The 24,891-nt window shown below is 32.0% G+C and overlaps 1 protein-coding gene across 2 annotated transcripts; it reads right to left on the reverse strand.

Moving 5' to 3' along the window:
* Nucleotides 1-352: 352 nt before the first annotated feature.
* On the reverse strand, nt 353-21,415 carry LOC142333907 (uncharacterized). Of its 2 annotated transcripts, none has more exons than XM_075381505.1 (5): nt 21,260-21,415; nt 17,958-18,034; nt 13,657-13,740; nt 5,640-6,062; nt 353-575 (listed from the first exon to the last, which is right to left on the reverse strand). In XM_075381505.1, the coding sequence occupies exons 2-5, from the start codon at nt 18,013-18,015 to the stop codon at nt 475-477; spliced, it is 666 nt and encodes a 221-aa protein (XP_075237620.1). In that variant the 5' UTR covers nt 18,016-18,034; nt 21,260-21,415; the 3' UTR covers nt 353-474. The 2 variants fall into 2 exon arrangements, with proteins under 2 accessions (XP_075237620.1, XP_075237619.1); XM_075381504.1 differs by having other exon boundaries at nt 13,345-13,740; nt 21,260-21,414.
* Between the last annotated feature and the right edge of the window lie 3,476 nt (nt 21,416-24,891).

Here is a 24,891-nt window from a genome sequence, read left to right on the forward strand (position 1 = left end):
CTTGTTTACGAAAGTAATCTCGGGCTGGTTCGAAGCGTTTCATATTTTTTAAGCAGTGATATAGCAATGACGGGTGGGAGTATTTTAATTTCACTTTGTTTTTAAATCGTTTCGATTTTTGAAATTACCTCGAAATCTGCGTTTTGATCGGCCGCATATTTAGGAAAATCAACGAAATTATTCAATTTCTTAACTTTAAAAACATTCATTTCTACATATCTGTATTGAAAAAAAACAAATGCGAAAAAAGGTTCTTATTTTTTTTTAAGAACAGAAGAAAATGTAAACAAAATAGATAGAAAGCTATATTATTAATAATCAGGAAAGGTGATAAATACATTAAAATAGATAATTTATATTTTTACTTTTTATTTATTATCAGTTTCATATTACATATTTAACAAGAAATTCAATTCCTAATAAAATATTAATTCGAATTTTTCATTTAATCGTGTTTCCACGTATAGTTAATTATTAATAAGTAATTTGCTGTATGAGCACAGATGGCTTACTTTCAAGTTGATTATCAGCGTTTACTATTTTCCCCGTAGAAGCTAATAAATTTCTGTTCCTTTCTGAAAAGTAAAGAAAAATATAATTTATAAAAAAAAAATATAAATACAATTTAAAGATACTAATTATGTTAAATAGAGAGATACTAATTTCATTTTCATATTTTCCACGATAGATGATTGTCTGGATATTATCGATGTTCGAAAACACTTGTTCACACCAACGTAATGTAATTTGGTTAAATTAACGAAACTGTTTATTAAATAGAAGTGAAACATTTCAACAATGCGTAAAACGAATTACTATTACGTAAAAAAGACGAACAGGATATAAATTTAAACATTTATCTGGGGATAAATTGTTGCGGGATTACCGATGTTCGATACTTACATCGACTCCTTCAGACAAAAATCTTGGATTTTTTTAAATTAAATCACAACGTTTCATAAAAATCAAAATTAATTTAAAAATAATTAATAAATATAATAATATTCTGGTACTAGCCGGTCAGAGCTCACTTCCATCGTCCTTTCCGTCTAGTCAAGGCCCTTTGCCCCTGGACCACGCTTTGTTCGTTATTCTCATGATTATAAGAATAATATTGAAAAGTAATTATTAAAGCCTGAAAGGATCTCTTTCCTGCAACGCTTTTTGAGATAATACACCCCTACTGTAGACGCAGATACAGTTGAAGCAATCTCGATTAGTGTTGACTGAGAATCACTAATTTAAGCAGTTAGGGGACCGAGATAAAGTCTTTTTTAAGCAGAAATTAAATTATAAGGAAAAATAGTTTAATTTTGTGAAGGCATTTTTTTTAAAATATTTGATACTTTATAATATTCTTATCTCTACAATAAAAATAATTGATCAACATGCTTAAATATTGGCTAAATATGCTAAGTTAATATTAATAAAAATAAAATATTAAATATTTTACTTATAAGTATTAAAAAACAAAATCAATCATTTTACATCATTGTTTTCCTGTTACCAAGGTAACAAAGATTTAATGAGTTAAATTTCTTTAATATCGTAAACCCCATTAACAACATCACGATAATTCTAATTGGAATTAATAACCAAACAGATTTAAGTAACAAATCTGCAAAGTTTAATTAAAATCGATCCAGTGGTATTTCTTAATGCACTCAAAGGGTCAAACCGATTTATTATTTTATTATACGTATAGATTTCTAAATCAGTACACGTAAATATATAAAGAGAAAAACTAAAAAAAATAACTAAAGAAAATTCATCAGAACCGATCTCGCAAATAATAAAAAAATGTTCTATTGTGATATCGATATTAGTAGAGAATGTTAAAAAATTATTAAATGTACATACATTCCGATTAAATAAAAAAAAAAGACGTTGCCGTTTTTAAGGATACACTATAATTTTCACTAATCTATTCAATTTTTCTTTATAATAATTTTAAAATCACTAATTGTTTATTACATTCTATATTCTTAGAGGTCTGCTTCATGTAAATTTTTCCATTTCCACGACCGAATTGAGACAAATTTAATAACTCGTTGATCGATAACAATAGATTAACATTTTTTTTTAACTAGCAAACCACCGTTAAAATTTGCTTTAGATGATGAGATGAAATATTTGAAGCGCGTGCAAAAATTCCGTGCCTGACCGGGAATCGAACCCTGGATAGCCGGATGAAAAGCCCAACGCTACCACTCGCGCCAAAGAGAATCGATAAATCTGAGCAATATATTCAAGATAGGTAAACGTAAGCCGAGAGTTCCAGCGTTCAAGTCCTAGTAAAGCCAGTTATTTTTACACGGATTTGAATACTAGATCGTGGATACCGGTATTCTTTGGTGGTTGGGTTTCAATTAACCACACATCTCAGGATTGGTCGAACTGAGAATTTACAAGACTACACTTCATTTACACTCATACATATCATCCTCTGAAGTATTATCTAAACGGTAGTTACCGGAGGCTAAACAGGAAAAAGCAAGGTAAACGTAATTAAATGGAGTATGAAAAATATGTCATTATAAATTCATTTTATTGATAAAAATTTAATTAATTTCATTCGTGAAAATAACTGTTTCATGCCGAATAAAATTTGTACACGCAACATTTTTTTATTATTTAAAAATTTAACAAGCCTTTTAAAAGTTTTTATTACGTATTTGAATAATTGAGTTCAGTTAATTTCAATAGATTTAATTATGATACTAGGAAATCCTCCCGGTTTAGTTTGCCTAAGCAATGAATCGTATTGCTTGTTTGATGAAAACTGCTTCTATTTGAAGAGTTGCCTTCTTCTAATATTAACGTACGGAATATTGCCTTTACCAGAGATGTAAACGTCAATAAGTGTGGGCATTATTTAAAGCAATCGTAACACATTGTGTTACAATTGATAAAAATATTTTTCATTTTTATTCTAAGGTCACAATTCACCACTTGGTTACATTTTTCTGATAAATAATGCTTATTACATACTTCAAAATATTTTCTTTTGGAAATTTATTTTTATAATTGTAATCACTGTAATATAATTCCAAATCACTGAAAACTATTCCGATATAGGAGTAGCAGTTGTTTCATTGAAGAATTTTGTTGGTTTATCGACTTCGTTCCCGAAAGCGGACTTGGCAAGACACAGTTAATGGTGGTTTCTTGTTAGATTTTCATAGTTGAATCTCTTGATTGTTTTTGACTAAGTACGAATGAATTTGGAAATCCGCAGGATAAAACTTACGTGTTTATGAAAAACACTTTTTTAATGGATGAAAGAATAGAATTTGCATGTTTTCAGTAAAATCAAATAAATAAATATTTGATATTACAGTTTAATACGGGCTGGGCAAAAGGAATGAAAGAGGGGACCGACTTATAGAGTTTTGCACGAAGTATAATTTAGTAATTGCCAACACCCAATTTAAAAATCATAATAGAAGAATATACACTTGGAAAAAGCCAGGCGATACTGCAAGGTATCAGATAGATTATATCACGCTTAAGCAAAGATTTAGAAATCAACTCGTTGACTGCAAAACTTACCCTGGAGCAGACATTGATAGCGACCATAATTTGGTGATAATGAAATGTAGATTGGGGTTTAAAAACCTGAAGAAAAGGTGTCAGATGAATCGGTGGAATTTAGAGAAGCTTGAGGAAGAGGAGATAAAGAAGATTTTTGAGGAGGACATCGCAAGAGGTCTGAGTAAAAAAGATAAGGTAGAAAATGTAGAAGAAGAATGGGAGAATGTTAAAAAGGAAATTCTTAAATCAGCAGAAGCAAACTTAGGCGGAATAAAGAGAACTGGTAGAAAACCTCGGGTTTCAGACGATATATTGCAGCTGATGGATGAACGTAGAAAATATAAGAATGCTAGTGATGAAGAAAGTAAAAGGAACTATCGGCAATTAAGAAATGCTATAAACAGGAAGTGCAAACTGGCGAAAGAAGAGTGGATTAAAGAAAAGTGTTCAGAAGTGGAAAGAGAAATGAACATTGGTAAAATAGACGGAGCATACAGGAAAGTTAAGGAAAATTTTGGGGTACATAAATTAAAATGTAATAATGTGTTAAACAAAGATGGTACACCAATATATAATACGAAAGGTAAAGTCGATAGATGGGTGGAATATATTGAAGAGTTACAATACTGAGATCTGAATTTAAGAGAGCATTAAAAGATTTAAATGGCAGAAAGGCTCCTGGAATAGACGGAATACCTGTAGAATTACTGCGCAGTGCAGGTGAGGAAGCGATTGATAGATTATACAAACTGGTGTGTAATATTTATGAAAATGGGAAATTCAGGAAAAGATTTTTGAAAGTGTATGTTTGGAGTGTCGCTTTATATGGAAGTGAAACTTGGACAATCGGAGTATCTGAGAAGAAAAGATTAGAAGCTTTTGAAATGCGGTGCTATAGGAGAATGTTAAAAATCAGATGGGTGGATAAAGTGACAAATGAAGAGGTATTGCGGCAAATAGATGAAGAAAGTAGCATTTGGAAAAATATAGTTAAAAGAAGAGACAGACTTATAGGCCACATACTAAGGCATCCTGGAATAGTCGCTTTAATATTGGAAGGACAGGTAGAAGGGAAAAATTGTGTAGGCAGGCCACGTTTGGAGTATGTAAAACAAATTGTTGGGGATGTAGGATGTAGAGGGTATACTGAAATGAAACGACTAGCACTAGATAGGAAATCTTGGAGAGCTGCATCAAACCAGTCAAATGACTGAAGACAAAAAAAAAATTACAGTTTAGAGATAGACAAGGGGATGGCGCTTCCGGAAAAGGATCAGTGAGTTAATTGAGAGAGCCACAAATTAATTTAGATGAAAGAAATTGCAAGAAGCCTAAAACAAAGCCACGTTGAAAAGGGGAAAGAACACTCTGATGGAAATACCTGTCGAGACATTTGCATCTTTGGGATCATGACAGGTGCCAGATTGATGACTGTGGTAGATAATCAGGTTTTACAGTGGAAAAGATGATCTTTCATAAAGTCCATTACAGCTTGGGAATTAGTGGGTAAAGACACGACGGGGATTTTCACAAGGCGGATGTGTTCCCTTACAGGGGTCAGGATGACTAATAACTAATCACAGCACTGAAAACGCAGCCTATCTCTTTTATTTAATATTTTACTAGTAGCATCTTTCTAGTATAGGTTAGAATAATATTTTATGAATATTCTGGGCGGACATTATTATTTGATCGCTCATGAAACTTATTAAAATCCTGTTTTACGGGTCAAATATTCACCGTACGCATTCACCCTTTCATGTATCCGATAATGTATTATAGAATATTAATTCTAATTTTTGTTAAATGAATTTAATTATTTGTATTTTTGTACGACACGAGTCCGTAACCTTTGATCCGATTTTATTAATAAGTTCTTTGTAAAAAAGACCGAATACAAATGCGCTGTAGTACTGATTACAACGTCTAAAGTATGATTGACACCGCTTATTGTTTAGTTAACGGGAGAATGAACTGGGTGGACAGGACGTTTCAGTCTCCTGTTGAGATCAGTCAACATCTGCGGCCCGCAGATGTTCATTTGGCCCAAATGAACTCTCTATGCTTTGACAACTAATCTTAACATTACGGTTAATTTTACTTACTTTTCCCAGAATAATGATATATACATTCCTCCATTTTTTCACTTATTCCTTTTGATATTAATGGGTTTTTTTCTTGATCTTTAATTTTTGATGGAAAATCATCCACATGACCATCTATTATAATACTCGAACATGTAGTGATCCATGTTTTAACTGCATCAATATACCTTTGATAGTTTATAAATATATCTCTCATTTTGTTCCAATGTTTTTCACCTGTTATCATGTTATCTGGAGTCATATAATATCTAACGGTTGGTTCAATTTCTTTCCATCTTTTTAGTTCAAATTCTACAAAATTTTGAATACAACTCATACATTTTTTATTCAAATCATTTGCTGCAAAATGCCGTTGGAAAATCACCTGACTAAGATAATCATCTTGATAACGTTGATTTATTTTATCAAACTCAATAATACTGACTGCAAAATAAAAAATATATACATGTATATATAAAGAATTACAATAAAATGTAAAATTTTAAACGAGACATAATCCTCGTTCAATTCAGTGGTAAGTAACTTAGAACAATGAGACGATAAGGGAAAAACTAAATCTATTTTATTTATCTGTAAATTCGTCTTCTTTTTTGACAGAAAACAGTATTGAAATAACGGGTATTAGGCGTCCGGTTCATCTTTAATGCCAATAAAAATGTAATAAATTTTTTTTTACGTAGAGAAAAAATTTGAAATTCCATTTTCCTTTTCAATATAAACTGAAATAGTTATTATGTAATGACTTTTTTAAGCAAAGTACAAGTATTTTCATTTCTTTTGATACTGAAAATGTTTTCTAAATAAACGATCAGATTTTCAGTAATCTGATCGTTTTTGTAGTCTTTTAGCGAGCCGTATTTTGAATAAATAATATTAATAAAAAATTAAACTTTGACCGCATTGAGGAAATAGATTCAACGACGCCGCAGCCACGTTAGATAGGCCCTGCTAGAGGAGAAACAATCTGTTTCCTAAAAAAAGCTGTTTGTGAACTCACAGTGGTATATCCTATCGATCACAGCAAGTAACATATTTGATTTCATTCGGAGGATGATAAATTAGATTCATTTCTGAATTTGTTACTTTTACAGATTCACATGTTTAAAGATGCCATTGTAGAGGAACCTACCAAAGAATTCATAGTTCGACACCAGCCGAAAATTTTTTTTTTAGAATATGCTTTCCATTATTCATATATAGTCTGCCATTTTCACGGTAAATTTTATGTTCTTCAGTATTGTTTTAACCATATGTCCTGGTGTTATGTATACTATGGAAAATAGTTTTACCTTCCATGCCTAGCATTCTTCGCTTCGTTCTCTTCTCCTGTAAACCAGTAAATTGATAATAGATTATCTTAACTCAACAGATTTCCTCTTACTCCAGCCAAAAAAAAGTAATCTAATCATTTTTAATTTCGAAGAATTAAAAAAGGCTACGCCTTTAAAATACAAAACATCCACTATAAGTAGGAAAAATATCTGCTCAGTAATTCGCATAATGTCGTCAAATTAAAAGCCGAGCTAAAACCCCAAGTAAGCATTAAAAATATGAAATGATGAAGATTCAAAAATGTGCTAAAGAGAAACAAACAGTAAACAGGTTGTTTTTAAATCATTTATCGGAAGGAATAAATCTGAGGTACAGTTATGGAATAATTTAGTTGCAAATTCAGATGTTTGTAGACGGAAGAAAAAATTTTTTCTCGTATGCTCGTGGATTCATTTCAAATATAGAAATTTTAAGAACACATGGTGTTAAGATGATATTATAGGTGCTGTAAAATTATTTTAAAGATTTCCTTTTTTCTAGAAGAAGAATTGTTGCAATTTTTCCCCACGGTAAACAATAAGAAAACCAGTAGTTAGGATTATAACCAGTAGTTAGAATATCAGAGGACAGAGAATTGATGAAGTAAAAGAAACAAAATACTTGGGGGTACTTCTGGACAAACGTTTAAGGTTCAGCAAGCATATTGATATGATTTGTGGGAGAGTTACTCCTGCTGTAAAGGGATTAAGAGGATTATTTCAAAACCACGGCACACCTAAAATGGTTATTCGAAGATTGATAACCGCGGCTATCACTTCGATGGTACTGTATGCGGCTCCCATATGGGGGGCGGCAATGAACATACAGCGAAATAAAAAGAAGTTGAGAAGTGTCCATAGACTGGCATTGCTGCGTGTAGCAGCTAGTTACTGTACGGTATCGTATTACGCGCTGTGCGTACTGACCGGGGTCCTACCCATAGACCTTCAGATAAAAGCCAGAACCCTCAGACACAGCGGTATGTCGAAAGCAGAGATGGAAGGGATTATAGAACAAGAATGGCAAGAAGAGTGGGCAGGGTCCAGAGTGGGAGAATGGACCAGACGCCTAATCCCTAATATTAAAACCTGGAATAACAATAGACTCGGAGATGTCAATTTTTACATGACACAATTACTGTCGGGGCACGGCTCTTTCGGTCAGTATCTGTATAGGATCGGGAAGAGAGCCACCCCGCAGTGCATCTATTGTCCAGAGAACGACGATGCCGAACATACGTTGTTCATATGTCCAAGATGGGCCGTTAACACAGGTCAAATAGTAATTAATGGTCTTACACCAGAAAATCTCATAAACCGGTTGGGGTACAACAATGAGAACTGGGAATGGTTCCGCAGGTTCGCCGGGGAGGTCCTGCGGGCCAAAGAGGATGAAGACAGAAGAACGGGAGTATAAACAGTAGGGTAGGGCGGACAGTCACTCCATGGAGGGCCTGTACGCCTTGGTGTGCGGGTACCTGAGAAGGGGGGTGAACTCCAGGGGAGTTTGAGTTTGGATTAAAATAAAAGACCAAGTCCCGGTCGGCGGGGTCGTCCCTGCGGGATCCTAGGCTCTTTGTGGGGTCGGCGCTGTCGATTAGAGGCCAAAGGCGTAAAGACCGAGTCCCGGTTCCCTGCTGAGGCGCTGGGGGACAGCATAGCCGGACCTTGGCTCTAAAGCGGGGGATTAGAGGCAGGCAATGTAAAACAAAAGATCCGTGACCGGGGAGGCCAACCTGCCGTGCCGGACGTATAGCCGGCGGATGGGGGACGCCTCCTTTGAGAGTAAAAGGACACTCTCCCCGACTGAGTATACTTAATTGGATATCCGGTCGGGGAGAGTAGAAAAAAAAAAAAAAAAAAAAAGTAAAAGTAGTTAGGATTAATAGAAAACTATTACGTTGTTTTTTCTGTTTCAGTAAATTTCTTTATAAGTTTAGATTATGTCAAAATAAATATATAATCGCAAGAAACTTCATAATATAAAGTTCGTTATTACTCTCATTAGAACAGTTGATGTAATCGATTAGTGACTTGAGATTACAATATTATAAGCGATAATACTCTTTCACATGTAAGAAGTACGCATCAGCATATTAAAAATTGTCGACAATTTTTATTTGTGAGGGTACAAGTTGTTTCTATTCAGTAAGTAGGAGAATGTTTTGAAACGACACGATTATAAAGAATTATTAAAGATTGAATATCCAGGTATTTCCTGCGTAACTCAGAAGATCTGATCGCATTGGGATTTCGGTATCGGAGATCAAGATGTTCCTAAGAAATAGGAAATTTTTAAAAGAATGTCGGCACGCTTGGAAATATATTATAATAGACATAATTTTATAAACGAACAGCTACCCGGTTGACGTTCATTATCGTGTAATCGTAATAACTCGATGTTTACAATAATATCGCGGGTATACAATTATGAAGATATAGGTTAAAAAAAATATTACAGACGTTGTAAGATGAATAGGTACTTCATAAAATATTGAAAATGTTTCATTTTTAACAAAATTTGGTTGTTAATAATTTTTAACAACCTAATTCGTGAAGCACGAGATTTTCTAATTTTTCATGTGGGTAGAAGTTGTTCCTTTTAAGTAAGACAAGATTATAAAGAATTATAAAATATTGAATATCCACGTATTTCCTGTGTTACCCAAAAATCTGGTCGCTTAACACTCGTTAAACCCCACGGAAGTGTTTTTTATGATTATGACGGTAAATCTCATTTCGATATTTGATACAGCCGAATTCTTTTTTGCATGAACTATTTCTATGCTTGTACCGGCGTTGTTTGGATTTGTATATTAGTTCAACCTTCTTTTGTAATATTACTGGGGTAAATATTAAAATTATTCTTTCTTTTTTTTTTGTAATTCCTAAATAGGAGGAGAAACGATTATGGAGGTAGAAGAATTTTGTTATTTGGGAAGTAGAATTACTAAAGATGGACGAAGCAGGAGCGATATAAAATGCCGAATAGCACAAGCTAAACGAGCCTTCAGTAAGAAATATAAGTTGTTTACATCAAAAATTAATTTAAATGTCAGGAAAAGATTTTTGAAAGTGTATGTTTGGAGTGTCGCTTTATATGGAAGTGAAACTTGGACAATTGGAGTATCTGAGAAGAAAAGGTTAGAAGCTTTCGAAATGTGGTGCTATAGGAGAATGTTAAAAATCAGATGGGTGGATAAAGTGACAAATGAGGAGGTATTGCAGCAAATAGATGAAGAAAGAAGCATTTGGAAAAATATAGTTAAAAGAAGAGACAGACTTATAGGCCACATACTAAGGCATCCTGGAATAGTCGCTTTAATATTGGAAGGACAGGTAGAAGGGAAATATTGTGTAGGCAGGCCACGTTTGGAATATGTAAAACAAATTGTTAGGGATGTAGGATGTAGAGGGTATACTGAAATGAAACGACTAGCACTAGATAGGGAATCTTGGAGAGCTGCATCAAACCAGTCAAATGACTGAAGACAAAAAAAAAAAAAAATTCCTAATGTAAATATTTCCCGTTTTTCTGACGTTGAATCATTTGTTTTTAATTTATTTATGTTCTATATTTCTTTTTTGGTTATTTATATAAAAACAGCCGTTAAATACAAATCAACCGGTTCGCCTTTAGAAAAACGAAATAGAAATGTTAATTTATGATATTTAGCCGTACGTGAAAATCATCCGTTTAAACCCCAACAAAAGATTTTTACATATTTTTTTGTAATTCAATACTATATATTTCTTTAAATATTAAAATTATACCTACTTCTGAAGGTAACGACTTTACAACCTGAATAAGTTACAAAAAATTTGATTAATCCGTTGATTATGAATAATTACCCTTGAATATGATCAATCACCTCCAATTTTTGAGAATAATATTTATATATATATATATATATATAATTTGCATATTTAACAATAACTAGCCGATATTAGCTTTCGTAGGTTCTGTTTGTTTAGATTATAATTATCTAACAAAACATAACCCGCCTCACTTTGTTCGCTTACCTCATCTAATTAACATTAATGTTTTAATTAATTAAATAATAAATTCAGTAATTAATACTTATAGTCGAGTTGTTATTTTAATATGTAAAATATGTTGATATGGAGAGTATGTAAAGTGACCGCTATTTTTATTAAATTCTCCAAAATTGGATTATGATTAATGAAATTCATCCGTGTTTATGCATAACCACCAAAATTAATTTAATATACTGTAACATATATTATAATTAATGGGACCACACCAATAAAGAAAATGCTGAAATTTTGGCAGAAACCTTCAATAGACTCCTCAACTGTGACGACCCCCCAGAGCTTTTTGAGATTGACACTGAAAATCCAGTTAAAACTTCACCAGTAAATATCAACCCGCCAACAATTCAAGAAGTTCTCGCAGCCTTAAATGAAATAAAAAACTACAAAGCAAGCGGAGAAGACCAGCTTTTCGCAGAACTCTGGAAACACTCATCAGTTTATTCAGTCAAAACTTCCCTACATCTATGCCTCGTGAAAATATGGAACGAAGAAAAACTTCCAGAACACTGGACCACAGCCCTCATCCATCCATTACATAAAAAAGGAGATAGAACTAATCCTGAAAAGTACAGAGGCATATCTCTCCTGGACTGCACATACAAAATCCTGTCGAGAATCATATACAACCGATGCAAAGACCAACTTGAACTGGAACTTGGGGAATACCAAGGGGGATTTAGGCCATGGAGAGGTTGCCCGGAGCAAATAATATCCCTAAAACTTATGATGGACTTATATAAAAGACGGAAAAAACAACTAATAATCACCTTCGTCGACTTTAAAAGGGCCTATGATTGTATACACCGACCATCCATGCTGAATATTCTGAGAAACCTGGGCCTTCACCCTGAACTCGTAAACATGATAAAACTAACTTTAACCGATACCCAGTCCAGAGTGAAATTCAGAGGTGAACTCTCTCAACCCTTCTACATAAAAACTGGATTGAGGCAAGGACGGCCTCTCACCACTCCTTTTTAACTGCGCCCTCGAATTTGTCATGAGAACATGGTATGAAATAAATCCCAAAAATATAAAAATGGGTACTAAGAAAAACTCCATCACACTAAATTGCCTAGGATTTGCAGATGACCTCGCTCTTTTAGCAAATAATATTCAAGTAGCCAAAACACAAATCATGAGCCTTCAAAACCTACCACAAAAGATAGGACTTCATATCTCTTTCGAAAAAACTGAACTAATGGCCATAGATCCTCTGGTAATAGAGCGCATTACGGTAAACAATCAGAAAATTAAAATAGTAAAACAATTTAAATATCTAGGGGAAATAATAACTTATAATTTAAATGAAAAAGTGACATGGCAAAACAGGACAAATAAAATGATTAAATCCCAAAAATTAACTCGGTCAACATATAACAAAAAATGCCTTTCTGCTAAAACAAAACTTAAACATTATAAAACTGTAGTACAGCCAGAAGTCACCTACGGAAGCGAGACCCTTTTCAAAATCACTCAGAAAAACCGAATTGAAAAAATTCTGAAAATAGAGAGGAGAATTGTCAGAACGTGTATCAATAAAAAACACCAAAAAGAAGGCCAATGGTGGATTGTGCCAAATGAGGTGGTGTATCGAGAAATAGAGCCTGTTACTGATACTATGCGGAAAAAAAGAATCTCTTTCTTCGGTCATCTCGTAAGGACACCGCAAACAAGACTGTCAAGAAATGATATTTCTTGAAATATCATATTAAATATATTCAAGATAGAGCAGAGATATAAGCAAATAATATTCAAGAAACCAAAACACAAATCATGAGAAACACAAAACCTAGCACAAAAGATAGGGCTTCATATCTCTTTCGAAAAAACTGAACTAATAGCCATAAATCCTCTGGTAATAGAGCACATTACGGTAAACAATCAAGAAATATCATTGAAAAGCTCTGGTTCCAAAAGCTAGAAGTAGGATGGATCAAAGAAATTAGAGAAGATATGAAAGAATTGGGAATTTCCCTGACCGACCTACAGAATAAAACTGGAAAAATTACAAAGCTAAAAGATAAAAGCATTACATTTAAACAAAAGACAGACAAACGACAAAATACAACGAAGAGGGTGTTTACGGATGAAGAAAAGAAAGCAAGATCTGAACGGATGAAGAAATACTGGGCAGCTCGAAAGAGTAAAATAACACGCTTTTCTCAGAAAAGATCCAACTAAAATTGACTTAAGTGGTCCCATGTTGGCCGTAAAAGCATAATAATAATAATAATAGTTAATGGGTTCTGTAGGTAAATTAAGAAGAAATTTCTGGTCGATAGGATATAATATTATTTTTACTAAAAGAAATACCGTTATACAAAAAGAATACGTACATTGTGTTCTAGTAAATAAACTCATGCATTCTTCAACGTTGATAGGGGTATTTTTTTGTAGTGATGCTTTGTAATTTGCTGTAGTATAAATCTCAAAAAATGTCTTTCTGGTATCAGTCGGCATGCCTTTATCACATGAATTTTTCCAATCATGGAATCTTGCCTTAAATAATTCCATGTCAGATTTAAATTTGTAAACAGTTTCTATCTTATCGTCCTTATTTGATAAAATGTTAATTAAATGTAATTGTTTATTAATTTCAGCAAGTATACAAAGATAACAGCTTGCCTTTGTATGATGAAAATACGAACCGTAAAAGAAGTCACTAATTTTACTTGTTGCCATTAAATAATAGGTCTCCCAATCTCTTTTATCGATAGCAAATTGGTCTGTAGCTGAAAGCAAACAAAATACATTAATAAATTCATTTCGCTCAGAAAAAACTATTAGATACTTCAGTTGTAACTACAATCAACCGAGTTTTCCGAGAAAAATGTGTTACTAACTGGCTAATGACGGTTTGGCCATCAACACACTAATATTTAGTTGGGAAATTAAATGAATGAATATAACAGGTTTTTTTTTTCAAACCAGTCATTTTACTGGTTTGATGCAGCTCTCCAAGATTCCCTATCTAGTGCTAGTCGTTTCATTTCAGTATACCCTCTACATCCTACATCCCCAACAATTTGTTTTACATACTCCAAACGTGGCCTGCCTACACAATTTTTCCCTTCTACCTGTCCTTCCAATATTAAAGCGATTATTCCAGGATGCCTTAGTATGTGGCCTATAAGTCTGTCTCTTCTTTTAACTATATTTTTCCAAATACTTCTTTCTTCATCTATTTGCCGCAATACCTCTTCATTTGTCACTTTATCCACCCATCTGATTTTTAACATTCTCCTATAGCACCGCATTTCAAAAGCTTCTAATCTTTTCTTCTCAGATACTCCGATCGTCCAAGTTTCACTTCCATATAAAGCGACACTCCAAACATACACTTTCAAAAATCTTTTCCTGACATTTAAATTAATTTTTGATGTAAACAAATTATATTTCTTACTAAAGGCTCGTTTAGCTTGTGCTATTCGGCATTTTATATCGCTCCTGCTTCGTCCATCTTTAGTAATTTTACTTCCCAAATAACAAAATTCTTCTACCTCCATAATCTTTTCTCCTCCTATTTTCACATTCAGCGATCCATCTTTGTTATTTCTACTACATTTCATTACTTTTGTTTTGTTCTTGTTTATTTTCATGCGATAGTTCTTGCGTAGGACTTCATCTATGACGTTCATTGTTTCTTCTAAATCCTTTTTACTCTCGGCTAGAATTACTATATCATCAGCAAATCGTAGCATCTTTATCTTTTCACCTTGTACTGTTACTACGAATCTAAATTGTTCTTTAACATCATTAACTGCTAGTTCCATGTAAAGATTAAAAAGTAACGGAGATAGGGAACATCCTTGTCGGACTCCCTTTCTTATTACGGCTTCTTTCTTATGTTCTTCAATTGTTATTGTTGCTGTTTGGTTCCTGTACATGTTAGCAATTGTTCTTCTATCTCTGTATTTGAACCCTAATTTTTTTAAAATGCTGAACATTTTATTCCAGTCTACGTTATCGAAAGCCTTTTCTAGGTCTATAAACGCCAAGTATGTTGGTTTCTTTTTCTTTAATCTTGCTTCTACTATTAATCTGAGGCCTAAAATTGCTTCCCTTGTCCCTATACTTTTCCTGAAACCAAATTGGTCTTCTTCTAACACTTCCTCCACACTCCTCTCAATTCTTCTGTATAAAATTCTAGTTATGATTTTTGATGCATGACTAGTTAAACTAATTGTTCTGTATTCTTCACATTTATCTGCCCCTGCTTTCTTTGGTATCATAACTATAACACTTTTTTTGAAGTCTGATGGAAATTCCCCATTGTCATAAATATTACACACCAGTTTGTATAATCTATCAATCGCTTCCTCACCTGCACTGCGCAGTAATTCTACAGGTATTCCGTCTATTCCAGGAGCCTTTCTGCCATTTAAATCTTTTAATGCTCTCTTAAATTCAGATCTCAGTATTGTTTCTCCCATTTCATCCTCCTCAACTTCCTCTTCTTCCTCTATAACACCATTTTCTAATTCATTTCCTCCGTATAACTCTTCAATATATTCCACCCATCTATCGACTTTTCCTTTCGTATTATATATTGGTGTACCATCTTTGTTTAACACATATAACAGGTAAGCTTGCTAAAAAGAATCGTGTAAATAAATATTTTATCAAAATAATTATTTACACGATTCTTTTCGGTACATATGGTGTCCGGACTGACAAATTATATCCGAAATTATATAAAATCAATGCATCGTAATCAAAAGTATTCATTCATCGTTCCATAAAAATCGGTTAAACTAAACCGTAGGTATTAAAAAAAAGTAATGGTCGTAATAGCCGTATACATAAATCGTTTATGTACATAATTTATATTCTGGCAACTTGTTTCCCGTTTTGAAATATCTTTCTGTCTTTTTAACGGCTTGAATGAGGTGATATACACTTTGGACGGAAATCACGTAAGCATAATTCATATTTTAAAAAAAATTATTAAGGCATAGTTTTGTATTATGATGTTTCAAGGCAAAACAGTACGGTTTGATTTTCTTATAAGATTATTACGTCAATTTTTTTCATCCGTAGAGAATATATCATCGTATAAAACATCCAGAAATTTCGGAGTACATGGAAGAGAAATTCAATCGTTATCATTAACGGAAATTCTACCCGTGAGATCATTATTAGTATGTCTACCTGAAAACCGCAATGCACCGGCTTTATTTATGCCAATGAGGTTCTCTTTCTGAAAATTTTTACTTCTTGAATAGATCTTTAAAATGTCTCAATTTTCATTATTACTTGTTGCAGTAATTCCATTTTCATGTAAAAAGCAACTCAACAAAAACAACCCATTTAAACAAAACTGATGTGCTATATGTAGTGCAATTAATTATAAATATTACCACTATTTTTGCAAAACAATATTTAGATCAAGTATTTTTATAACAATTTCTGAAAGTGTCCATGATCTTCAGCAATGCATGCCTTTGAATATATATAAAAAAGACAGGAAAGTCAACTTTTGAAGCGTACATCTTCCGTTTTCTCGTAATTCTTGATTTATGTTGGCTTTCAGTTCTTTAATTTTGTGTGGAATATGTTTGAATACACAACTATCAGATAACAGCACAAAAAAATTTGGTTTTCTTTATGAAAATTTCTCCTTAGGTCCTTCTCGGCTTGAAAATATCAAAATGTTCAATATCAGTGGACGCAGTAATTCCATTTTCATTTGAAACGCACCCAAAAAAAGAAACCAATTTAAAGAAAAACAATGTTTAACGTGTATTTAATGCAGTTACTAATAAATACTACATCTATTTGTAAAAGACAATTTTGAGGTCAAATGATTTTATAACAAGCATTGAAATAACCACCATTTTCAGCATTACAAGCTCTTAACATTTTTCATATTTCGTGTAACCGTTCCAAGTGTATTTCTTCTAATTTCTCGGAATTCTTTTGTCATGCTGCGTTCAGTTCTTCAATGGGGTGTGGATTATGTTTCAATACACAAACATTCAGATATCCCACAAACAATATCTGCAGGAGAATGATCGGATGACGTAGCTCTCCATATGTCGATATTTCTCTTTCTCTGAACGTCCATCGTTGCTCTTTCCGTCTTCCATGTAACCCCCTCCTCTTGAATCAACAAATTTCTCATTTAATTATAAATTGTTAGTAAGTTGGTTAACAATTTTTTGGTAGAGGACTGCTGTAAGAGTATTTTTAAAGAATATGGGGCCGATTAATCTTCGCCTGGAAATTGCATATCACTCACCAATTTTCTATGGGTATACTGATCGTAAAAAGGTGTGAGGATTTTTGGATCACCATTAGTCATCGTTCCAACTATTAACTACTCAAATTAAACGAAGTTTCATATACAAAAAGATGCTCCCCTTAATAAACAGATTAAACAACTGACAGTAGTAGAGACTAACAGTATAATCAACCGGGTATGATTCATGTGGTACTTGATTTAGGTACGAAGTAAGTTAACTAGTAAGCGTTGCGAAAAATGTAACCTTTTTTTTGATCCTACACACGTGTATAAATAGTCTTTTCTGTAATAACAGCAATTAAAACCAAATACAGAAATAAATTAGATTTAAAACCACATCATTAATTTGCAGTAACAGAGGACATCAAACCTGATTTTTTGATGTTGCTAAACAAATACAATCAAATGTTCTCGTTAAATTCCAGTGCAAAAAATAAATTTGAAATGTAATTTGAATGAAGCTATATTGTTTCAAATAAATAAATAGCTGGATTATATATATATATATTTATATTATATTTTATGGGGTAAAATGAATAATTATTTGCGTCTTTGGGGTTCGCGATCAAAATCGTACTGAGATCGCTCTTCTAGATGTATGATAGCAGGAAAGTAATAATTGTTCCGTTCAGATTTTGTGTTACGGGGTTAAACGTTCTCTTTACTACTTTTTAAATTATTGTAATATAAATAAGAAATATTTACCTTCATTATAGTAAACGACACAAAGTAATATTATTGACACCAATTTAATGTGAAACATTTTCTCTTCGTTGAAAAATCTAAAAAAAAAAAAACAGACGTTTTATATATATATATTTTTTTTAAATCTTTTAATTAATATAACTATAGCATAAATTAAACTACGATACAGATTTTCGGTGTCTTCGAGAAAAAATAAAGAAATTCGTTTGAAAGTATAAACTGCCGCTAAACAACCGCATAAATTATTATTCGTAATAAATAATTATAAACAGCATAATATTTTAAGTCAAATAAATAACAAATACTTTGTTAATATAGATATTATTAATTAACTCAATAAAGCAGTTAATTTTAATTAACTGCTATTTATTAACTGCTGGAAAGTAGTTTTAAAGAAATACATAAATAAAAATATAAATGTTCGTTTGTTCAAAAACTTAAATCTCTAAAGGTTCTTCACCAACTGTATTGAAATTTTTAAACAACGTTGTATTTGAATACGCACGTGTTTTTATATGCCTACTATTTATATAGTGAAGGTAATTGATCCGAGACAGGTAAACAGATGCTTAAGAAGGTATTAAGAAGATTAAGAAGGTAAAAAGAGAAGAAGGAAAAATGGGAAAACAAGGAAACGAAATGGAAAGAAGAAAGAGAAAAAAGATAAGCGGAAAGGTGGGAAAAGGAATTGGTAAAGAGAAATAATAGAAGAAGAAATGGGGGAATATGGGGGGAAACGTGGGAAAGGAATATGGTAAAACTGAAAATTGGGAAATTGAAAAGTGGGAATGGGAAAGTGAAAAGGTGGTTAAATTTTGTGAAGTCCGTAATATTCATTTTGTTAATGTTTTATCAAACTTTCAATTGTGTTCATTTATATATTCAATTCTAGCAATATAGAAGCATTGTTTGGTCAGCCAGAAACGAATAAATATTTGAAGAATTTTTTTACCGAATTAGGAAATTTAATAGATTTTATTAATCGGTGAAATAATTTGTGTAATAATATTTTAAACTTCGTTTAAGATATTGAGAATTCGATAACATTTTGTAGACTAGTAACGCTGAAACCTAGTATTGTATCGATTAGGAGTTAATCAGTGAAATAGAAAAATATTACAAATACTATGTAAATGGTTTTTACTGGAACAAAAAAAGAATTGGTGAAAATTGGTGAATTTTAGAATTTATTAAAGATAGTTTTAAGGATATAATTTATTTTCTTAAATCGCCAATCGTAGAACAAAAAGACTGTACTTTTTTATAATTTGTTTTGTGTTCCGGCAAAAAGAAATGCAGAATATATTAATATTATATCAAAAGTGAAATACGAACATGTTACAGCAAATATTAGAATTACAAAAGTCAAAAATTATAGGTCTAAGTAGTAAATTTATTGATAATGACTATACTAAATTAATATCGCAACAAGAAATAAATTATAAAAAATGTATTCAAGCTAGTAATACTGATAATATTTGAAATTATGTACTTTTAGAAGTTAATCAAAATTTGATTAAGTGAATACCAGTAGTATAATATCTCTTGATAATTTTGCCCCAAAAAGAAAAAAGAAAAATTGTAAATTAGAAGAAAAAAATAGCGAAAACGTTTCAAGGACAATATATTACTACTCTTCGTCGCAGTTTCGCACGCGCTGTGTTGTTTCTTTCGTTTTCCGTAGCGGTCAATTTTTTAATTTTGTATTTATTAAACAAGTAACGGGATGTAACTGCAGCCTGTCACACATAGAAAAACGGTTGCAACGACTGTGTTGGTCACAGCACTTTCCCACCCCTTAAAAAAAAAACCGAAATTTAAAAAACCCAAAAATGGTTTTTAAATGTTTACCTGCAAAGTATTTGCAAGACGATATCTACTGAATATCTCGTTTACTGTAGTCGTGATTAGGAAAAATTACATTCATTCTTCAAAATTTTTTTTACTTTTTTCAGCACTGATATGAAGATTGCACTCACCATTGAAATTAAAAAATATCAGGTTTTAAATTGGAATTTCAAAAAAAAATTATTTTAACCGTTCGAACTTGGAATTTCAAATAATCTAGAAACTGGGTTTTAGATTCTCATAATCAGTCATTCTATTCAAACCCGGCTCACACAAGGATAGACACTCACAGTTCACGATTTATTAATTCAATTCATTGAAGTTATTACTTCAATTGGAAAATTTCCACTACTAAAAAATATATATACCTTTTTCCAAATTTTTCAAGATGAAATATAACTAAAAAACCTTCTCAATAATGACAAGAAACTGGGGTAAAAATTAGGTTGATATTGACCATGTAGTTTTTGTTTTTATCCGGAACAAAAAAAAATATCTTTCTCTTAAATAATAGTATAGATTAATTGTAGGGATAACCCTAAAATCCTAATATGTCCTAAAGTTTCAGGCATCCCAAATATTTAGATATTAATGAATTAATGTTTGACAAGGCTCAACAGTCAGAATTTTACGTAAACTGAAAAAAAAACATTAGATATAGATAAAGGGGATTGAAATATTTGTCACCCGTTAAAAAACAGAATTCCGTTGCTAACGAAATATCTATACGGCTTTTATAATTGTTATTACATTTAGTAATTATTGTTATATATGTATCGTATTGTCAAATTTTTGAACACTTTTTGTGTAGTCGATTGCAATCAAAAAAGGAAGGTGCTGAACTAGATGTTGCAGGAGCCCTAAATACAAAATTTAAACATTCAACGGCCAATCATATTTTAATTATGCAAGATACACGTCAGTACGTACGTTTTGACGTCACACCGAAACTATTCAAAATGGATATAGCGATGGTCAAAACGCGTATTTCCGTTGAATTCTGAAAACCTTTTTTACTTCGTATAAGGAAGTAAAAGAAGTTGTCGTCATTTTACTTTCAAAGAAATACTTCACGTTTCATGAAATAAAATATCGTTTGATAAAACTGAGGACTTATAAAAAATGTAAGATTTGAATATTGACGTGTCAGCCATTTTAATTTTTTTACACTTGTGTATATTCCGCTTAATTATTTTCTTTAATATAGAAACTTTGTATGTCTATATATATATATATATATATATATAAATATATATAAAAGTTTATTTATTCGTTTCAATGTACATCAAACATTAAAAAATAATAAGATATAAATTAAATAATAGTAAATCCTGATAACTTAAATATTAAATCATTATGAAATAAAAACTTATTTTATTATTGCAATAATGTTAATAAATTTTGTAAATTAAATATTTTAATATTAGCAGTAACATAATAAAAATAATAATTACCTGAACTCTAATACACTTCAGTAGTCAGCCGGAGCAGATGCAAATCGTAAATTAATCATTGCAGCACCTCCTTTTATACAGAATTTTGTGAAAATAAAGTACGTTTCTTACCTAAAAGATATGTACATATTAAATATCTCTATATCCATTTTGAATAGTTTCTGTGTGACGTCAGAACGTATATACTGACGTGTATTTCGCATAATTAAAAAGGTACTTACTTTACCAGCATTAAAGAAGATAAAAATAGACGTTTGATGAAAACAACGTATATCGTTTAAATGTAGCAATTATATTGTGCAATTTTAAAAAAAATAGTTCTTCTTATTATTAAAAAAAAACACCAAATATTTTCTTATACTATATTATTCAATTGTGACACACAGAAAAAAAAACTTAGTATTTGTTTTAACAATCACTTTACAGAAAATTTTCACTTTTTTCCATTTCTAATCCGCATGGACAAACTTCGAACTTGTATTGTTGAATCATTGAAAAATATTTTTCTTCCCTTACATTATCTACCCCGTTCATTCCTATGAATGTGAAGCAAATAAAGGCAGGTGAATTAAAAGTTAGGGTGGCTTCCTTTGACATTATTGGTGAACCGAATTAAGGCTTGTAGTGCTAAATATTAACTGCATTTCGATTGCCGTAGAATTCTGAAATGTAATTATATATTTGAATGAATTCATTCGTCGCTTTTGCTAGTAAACCTAGAACGATGTTTGTTATTCTTACAGAAAGCTATATTATTATGGTGTGTGAATCTTGTACGATTAACTTACAAATTGTTATACTTATGGCGTTTAAATTACAAAAATATGTACATTTTTAAATATTTTCTTCCCGGAAAAGCGGTTTAATAAACTCAACACAATATACTTGAAATTTCATGCGCTTAGGTTTTACCATTTTGATTTCTATTTAAATAAAACTCTTTTTGAGTATTGTCTTTAACTCGAAAATATCCGATTTATCCGTAAAACCCTCTACCGTTAGGTTTATTTAACAAATATTAAGATATATGTATATAACCAATATATGATTATATGTATGGTGAAGACGCATCATCTTCATTTTTGTCTACAGAAAGCTTCCCAATATATAGTACAAAGGAATCGCTTCAGGATCCATTATTCTTACATGTAACCCCGAATAGTGTCATACGTAATTGTTTATTAATTAAAATAATTGAAAATACGGATCATGCATAACGAAAAGTACTGTAATAACAATTTATAGGAAAAATATATGGGAAAGCGGAACATATTATAGAATGAGCGTAAGTCAAAGCAAAACCTACAGTTAAAATGATAATTTAACGAAGATTTTATTTGTCCAAGAATCATATTTAGTTCTTCAAAGGATAGGAAGATTATTTAGCAATTCTACACAAATGATATTATACGAATTTTAATCGACCGTCCCTCTGAAGCTTTCCAAAATGAGGGAGGAAGATGGAATAAAGAAGCAATAAATTTCCTTACTAGAAACAAAACGTACGATATCTCATTTATCTTCACCTAATAAATTATCAAAATTTGATCGTATTACGGCAAACCGATCGACACAATATTAAGCATTATCATTTCATGATCATTATCACCTTATATATTTAAAAACAAACATCACTTTCAAATATGTGTCTTTTCCAACGCCTTGTGATATAAACGGGACGATTTTTTACGACTACTCGACCTGATTTTTTTAAAAAATATTTTCATGGAAATTATTTTCACAAAATTCGTCATCTTTATTTCTAAATATAGGCTTTATTGATTCCTGTATTTCGTAAATTTTTCATGTTTAGTTTAATTTGTAACATAAGACTTTTTTAAATATCGAAAATAAAGGTCACATTCGACTGATGAATAAATTGACACATTAATCAAATTTATACAATTGTATTATTATCATCAATAGTGTAATCATCAAAAGTAATATTATCAATAAATACTGTAAGCCACGTTAGACTTCAGGCTACAAAATAAAACTATTCTGCACTAGAACGAAATGTTACATTAAACAAATCATGACCGCTCTAAGTGAAATCCGACTCTAGAATTGTCACATTAGACCAGTAAGTCACCTTAGACTAAATGTGCATGACTGCACCCGGCGGCATTCTTACTTGAGTGAATGTATGAGCCTGATTCTCGTGCCAGTGCTAGTAGACACCAAAGAGTATCATAAGTCCCCTCAACTAGAAACGGAACAGTGATAATCTTACGTAAATGAAGCTAATTTACATACCTATTACATAAATGTAATTGAAATTATTTCAATTGTGTATCTGGCAATATAACGCAAATTGGGTTAGTGGTAAAGATATCGACAGCTATCGGACAAGAGATAACCTGAACAGCGTCTCGTGAAACAATTCATTAATCACAGATGACGAATGAATAAAAAGAAGACACTGGTTTCATAAAAAAGTATTACTGTAATGTTTAAAATGAATAATGGCATAGAAAATACCTTCATAAATGAGTGCATGGTTCTAAAATTCCCTCCTGCTACCATATGGATAACCCACACACCAAAGAACGCATTAAACGTCTTCTTTGCATTATACTGAGAGTACTACTCGAATCAAAGATTCTCATCAGAATAAAACCCCGATATGTCAGAAAGGACATATTAATGGAAAGACTTATTATCGCGCAGGAACTTTTCTTTTTATTGCTGGCGGTTATTACGTGTGGAATCCAAAAATTATATAGTTTCCGTTCATCCTCTGAAGAATTATCTAAACGGTAGTTACCGGAGGCTAAACAAGAAAAAGAAAAGATAGTTTCCGTACCCGAAAAATTGTTACCTTTTCATAACTCGATCTGTTTCCTTGAGTTTCTTTCGACCATAAAATCCATAAGCAGTGATTTTACAACGACTGAGCAATTGCAACCGCATCAGCAATTTGAATTGGAATATCCAGAGGAGGATTGATAATACACTGCACTGCAGACAATGTTTAGACCGTGTGTTTTCTATTCCTGCGTCACTCCAAAGAAGAACGACTTTGTGTCTGAAATTACTTTAGAGTACCTCGATCATAATCCGCATGCAACCTGGCCTCTATAATTGAAATAAAGCCTATGGCCTCCGTAAATATTTTAAAGCCCCTGATATATACAAAAAATACCTTGCGCATATAGTAGCACCCTCTTTGCCCATGGCAGAACCAAAGCCAAACTGATAGTCAATCAGCAACGCTCATTCAAACGGAAGTACATTACCTTATCTAAAATATTACCAACTACTGGCAAGAGGGTCACCGGCATATTAAAACTCAGAACTAGGTTCTTGTCACCTACTTTAAAGAGAAGTTTTAGATTAACACGATCCAACAAACAGTTAAAAAATAGGCAAAAACCACTTTTGTCAGTATGCGGACACAAACACCCTAACAACCGGACAGACAAGCATCAAATCCAGGGACAGTAGATATAGATGACGGCTAGACGCACAGCAGCCAATCAGAGACCAGTATTCTGAACAGGTGACCTAAGCCCCGCTCAGTCCCTCTAAATCTTAAAATCTTATCGATTGTTGAAATTAAATTTTAACCAACTCTTTGATCGGTCGTATATTTAGGATAATCAACGAAATTATTCAATTTCTTAATTTTA

This window comes from Lycorma delicatula, chromosome 13 (assembly GCF_047948215.1).
Source record: "Lycorma delicatula isolate Av1 chromosome 13, ASM4794821v1, whole genome shotgun sequence".
Lineage (NCBI taxonomy): Eukaryota > Metazoa > Arthropoda > Insecta > Hemiptera > Fulgoridae > Lycorma > Lycorma delicatula.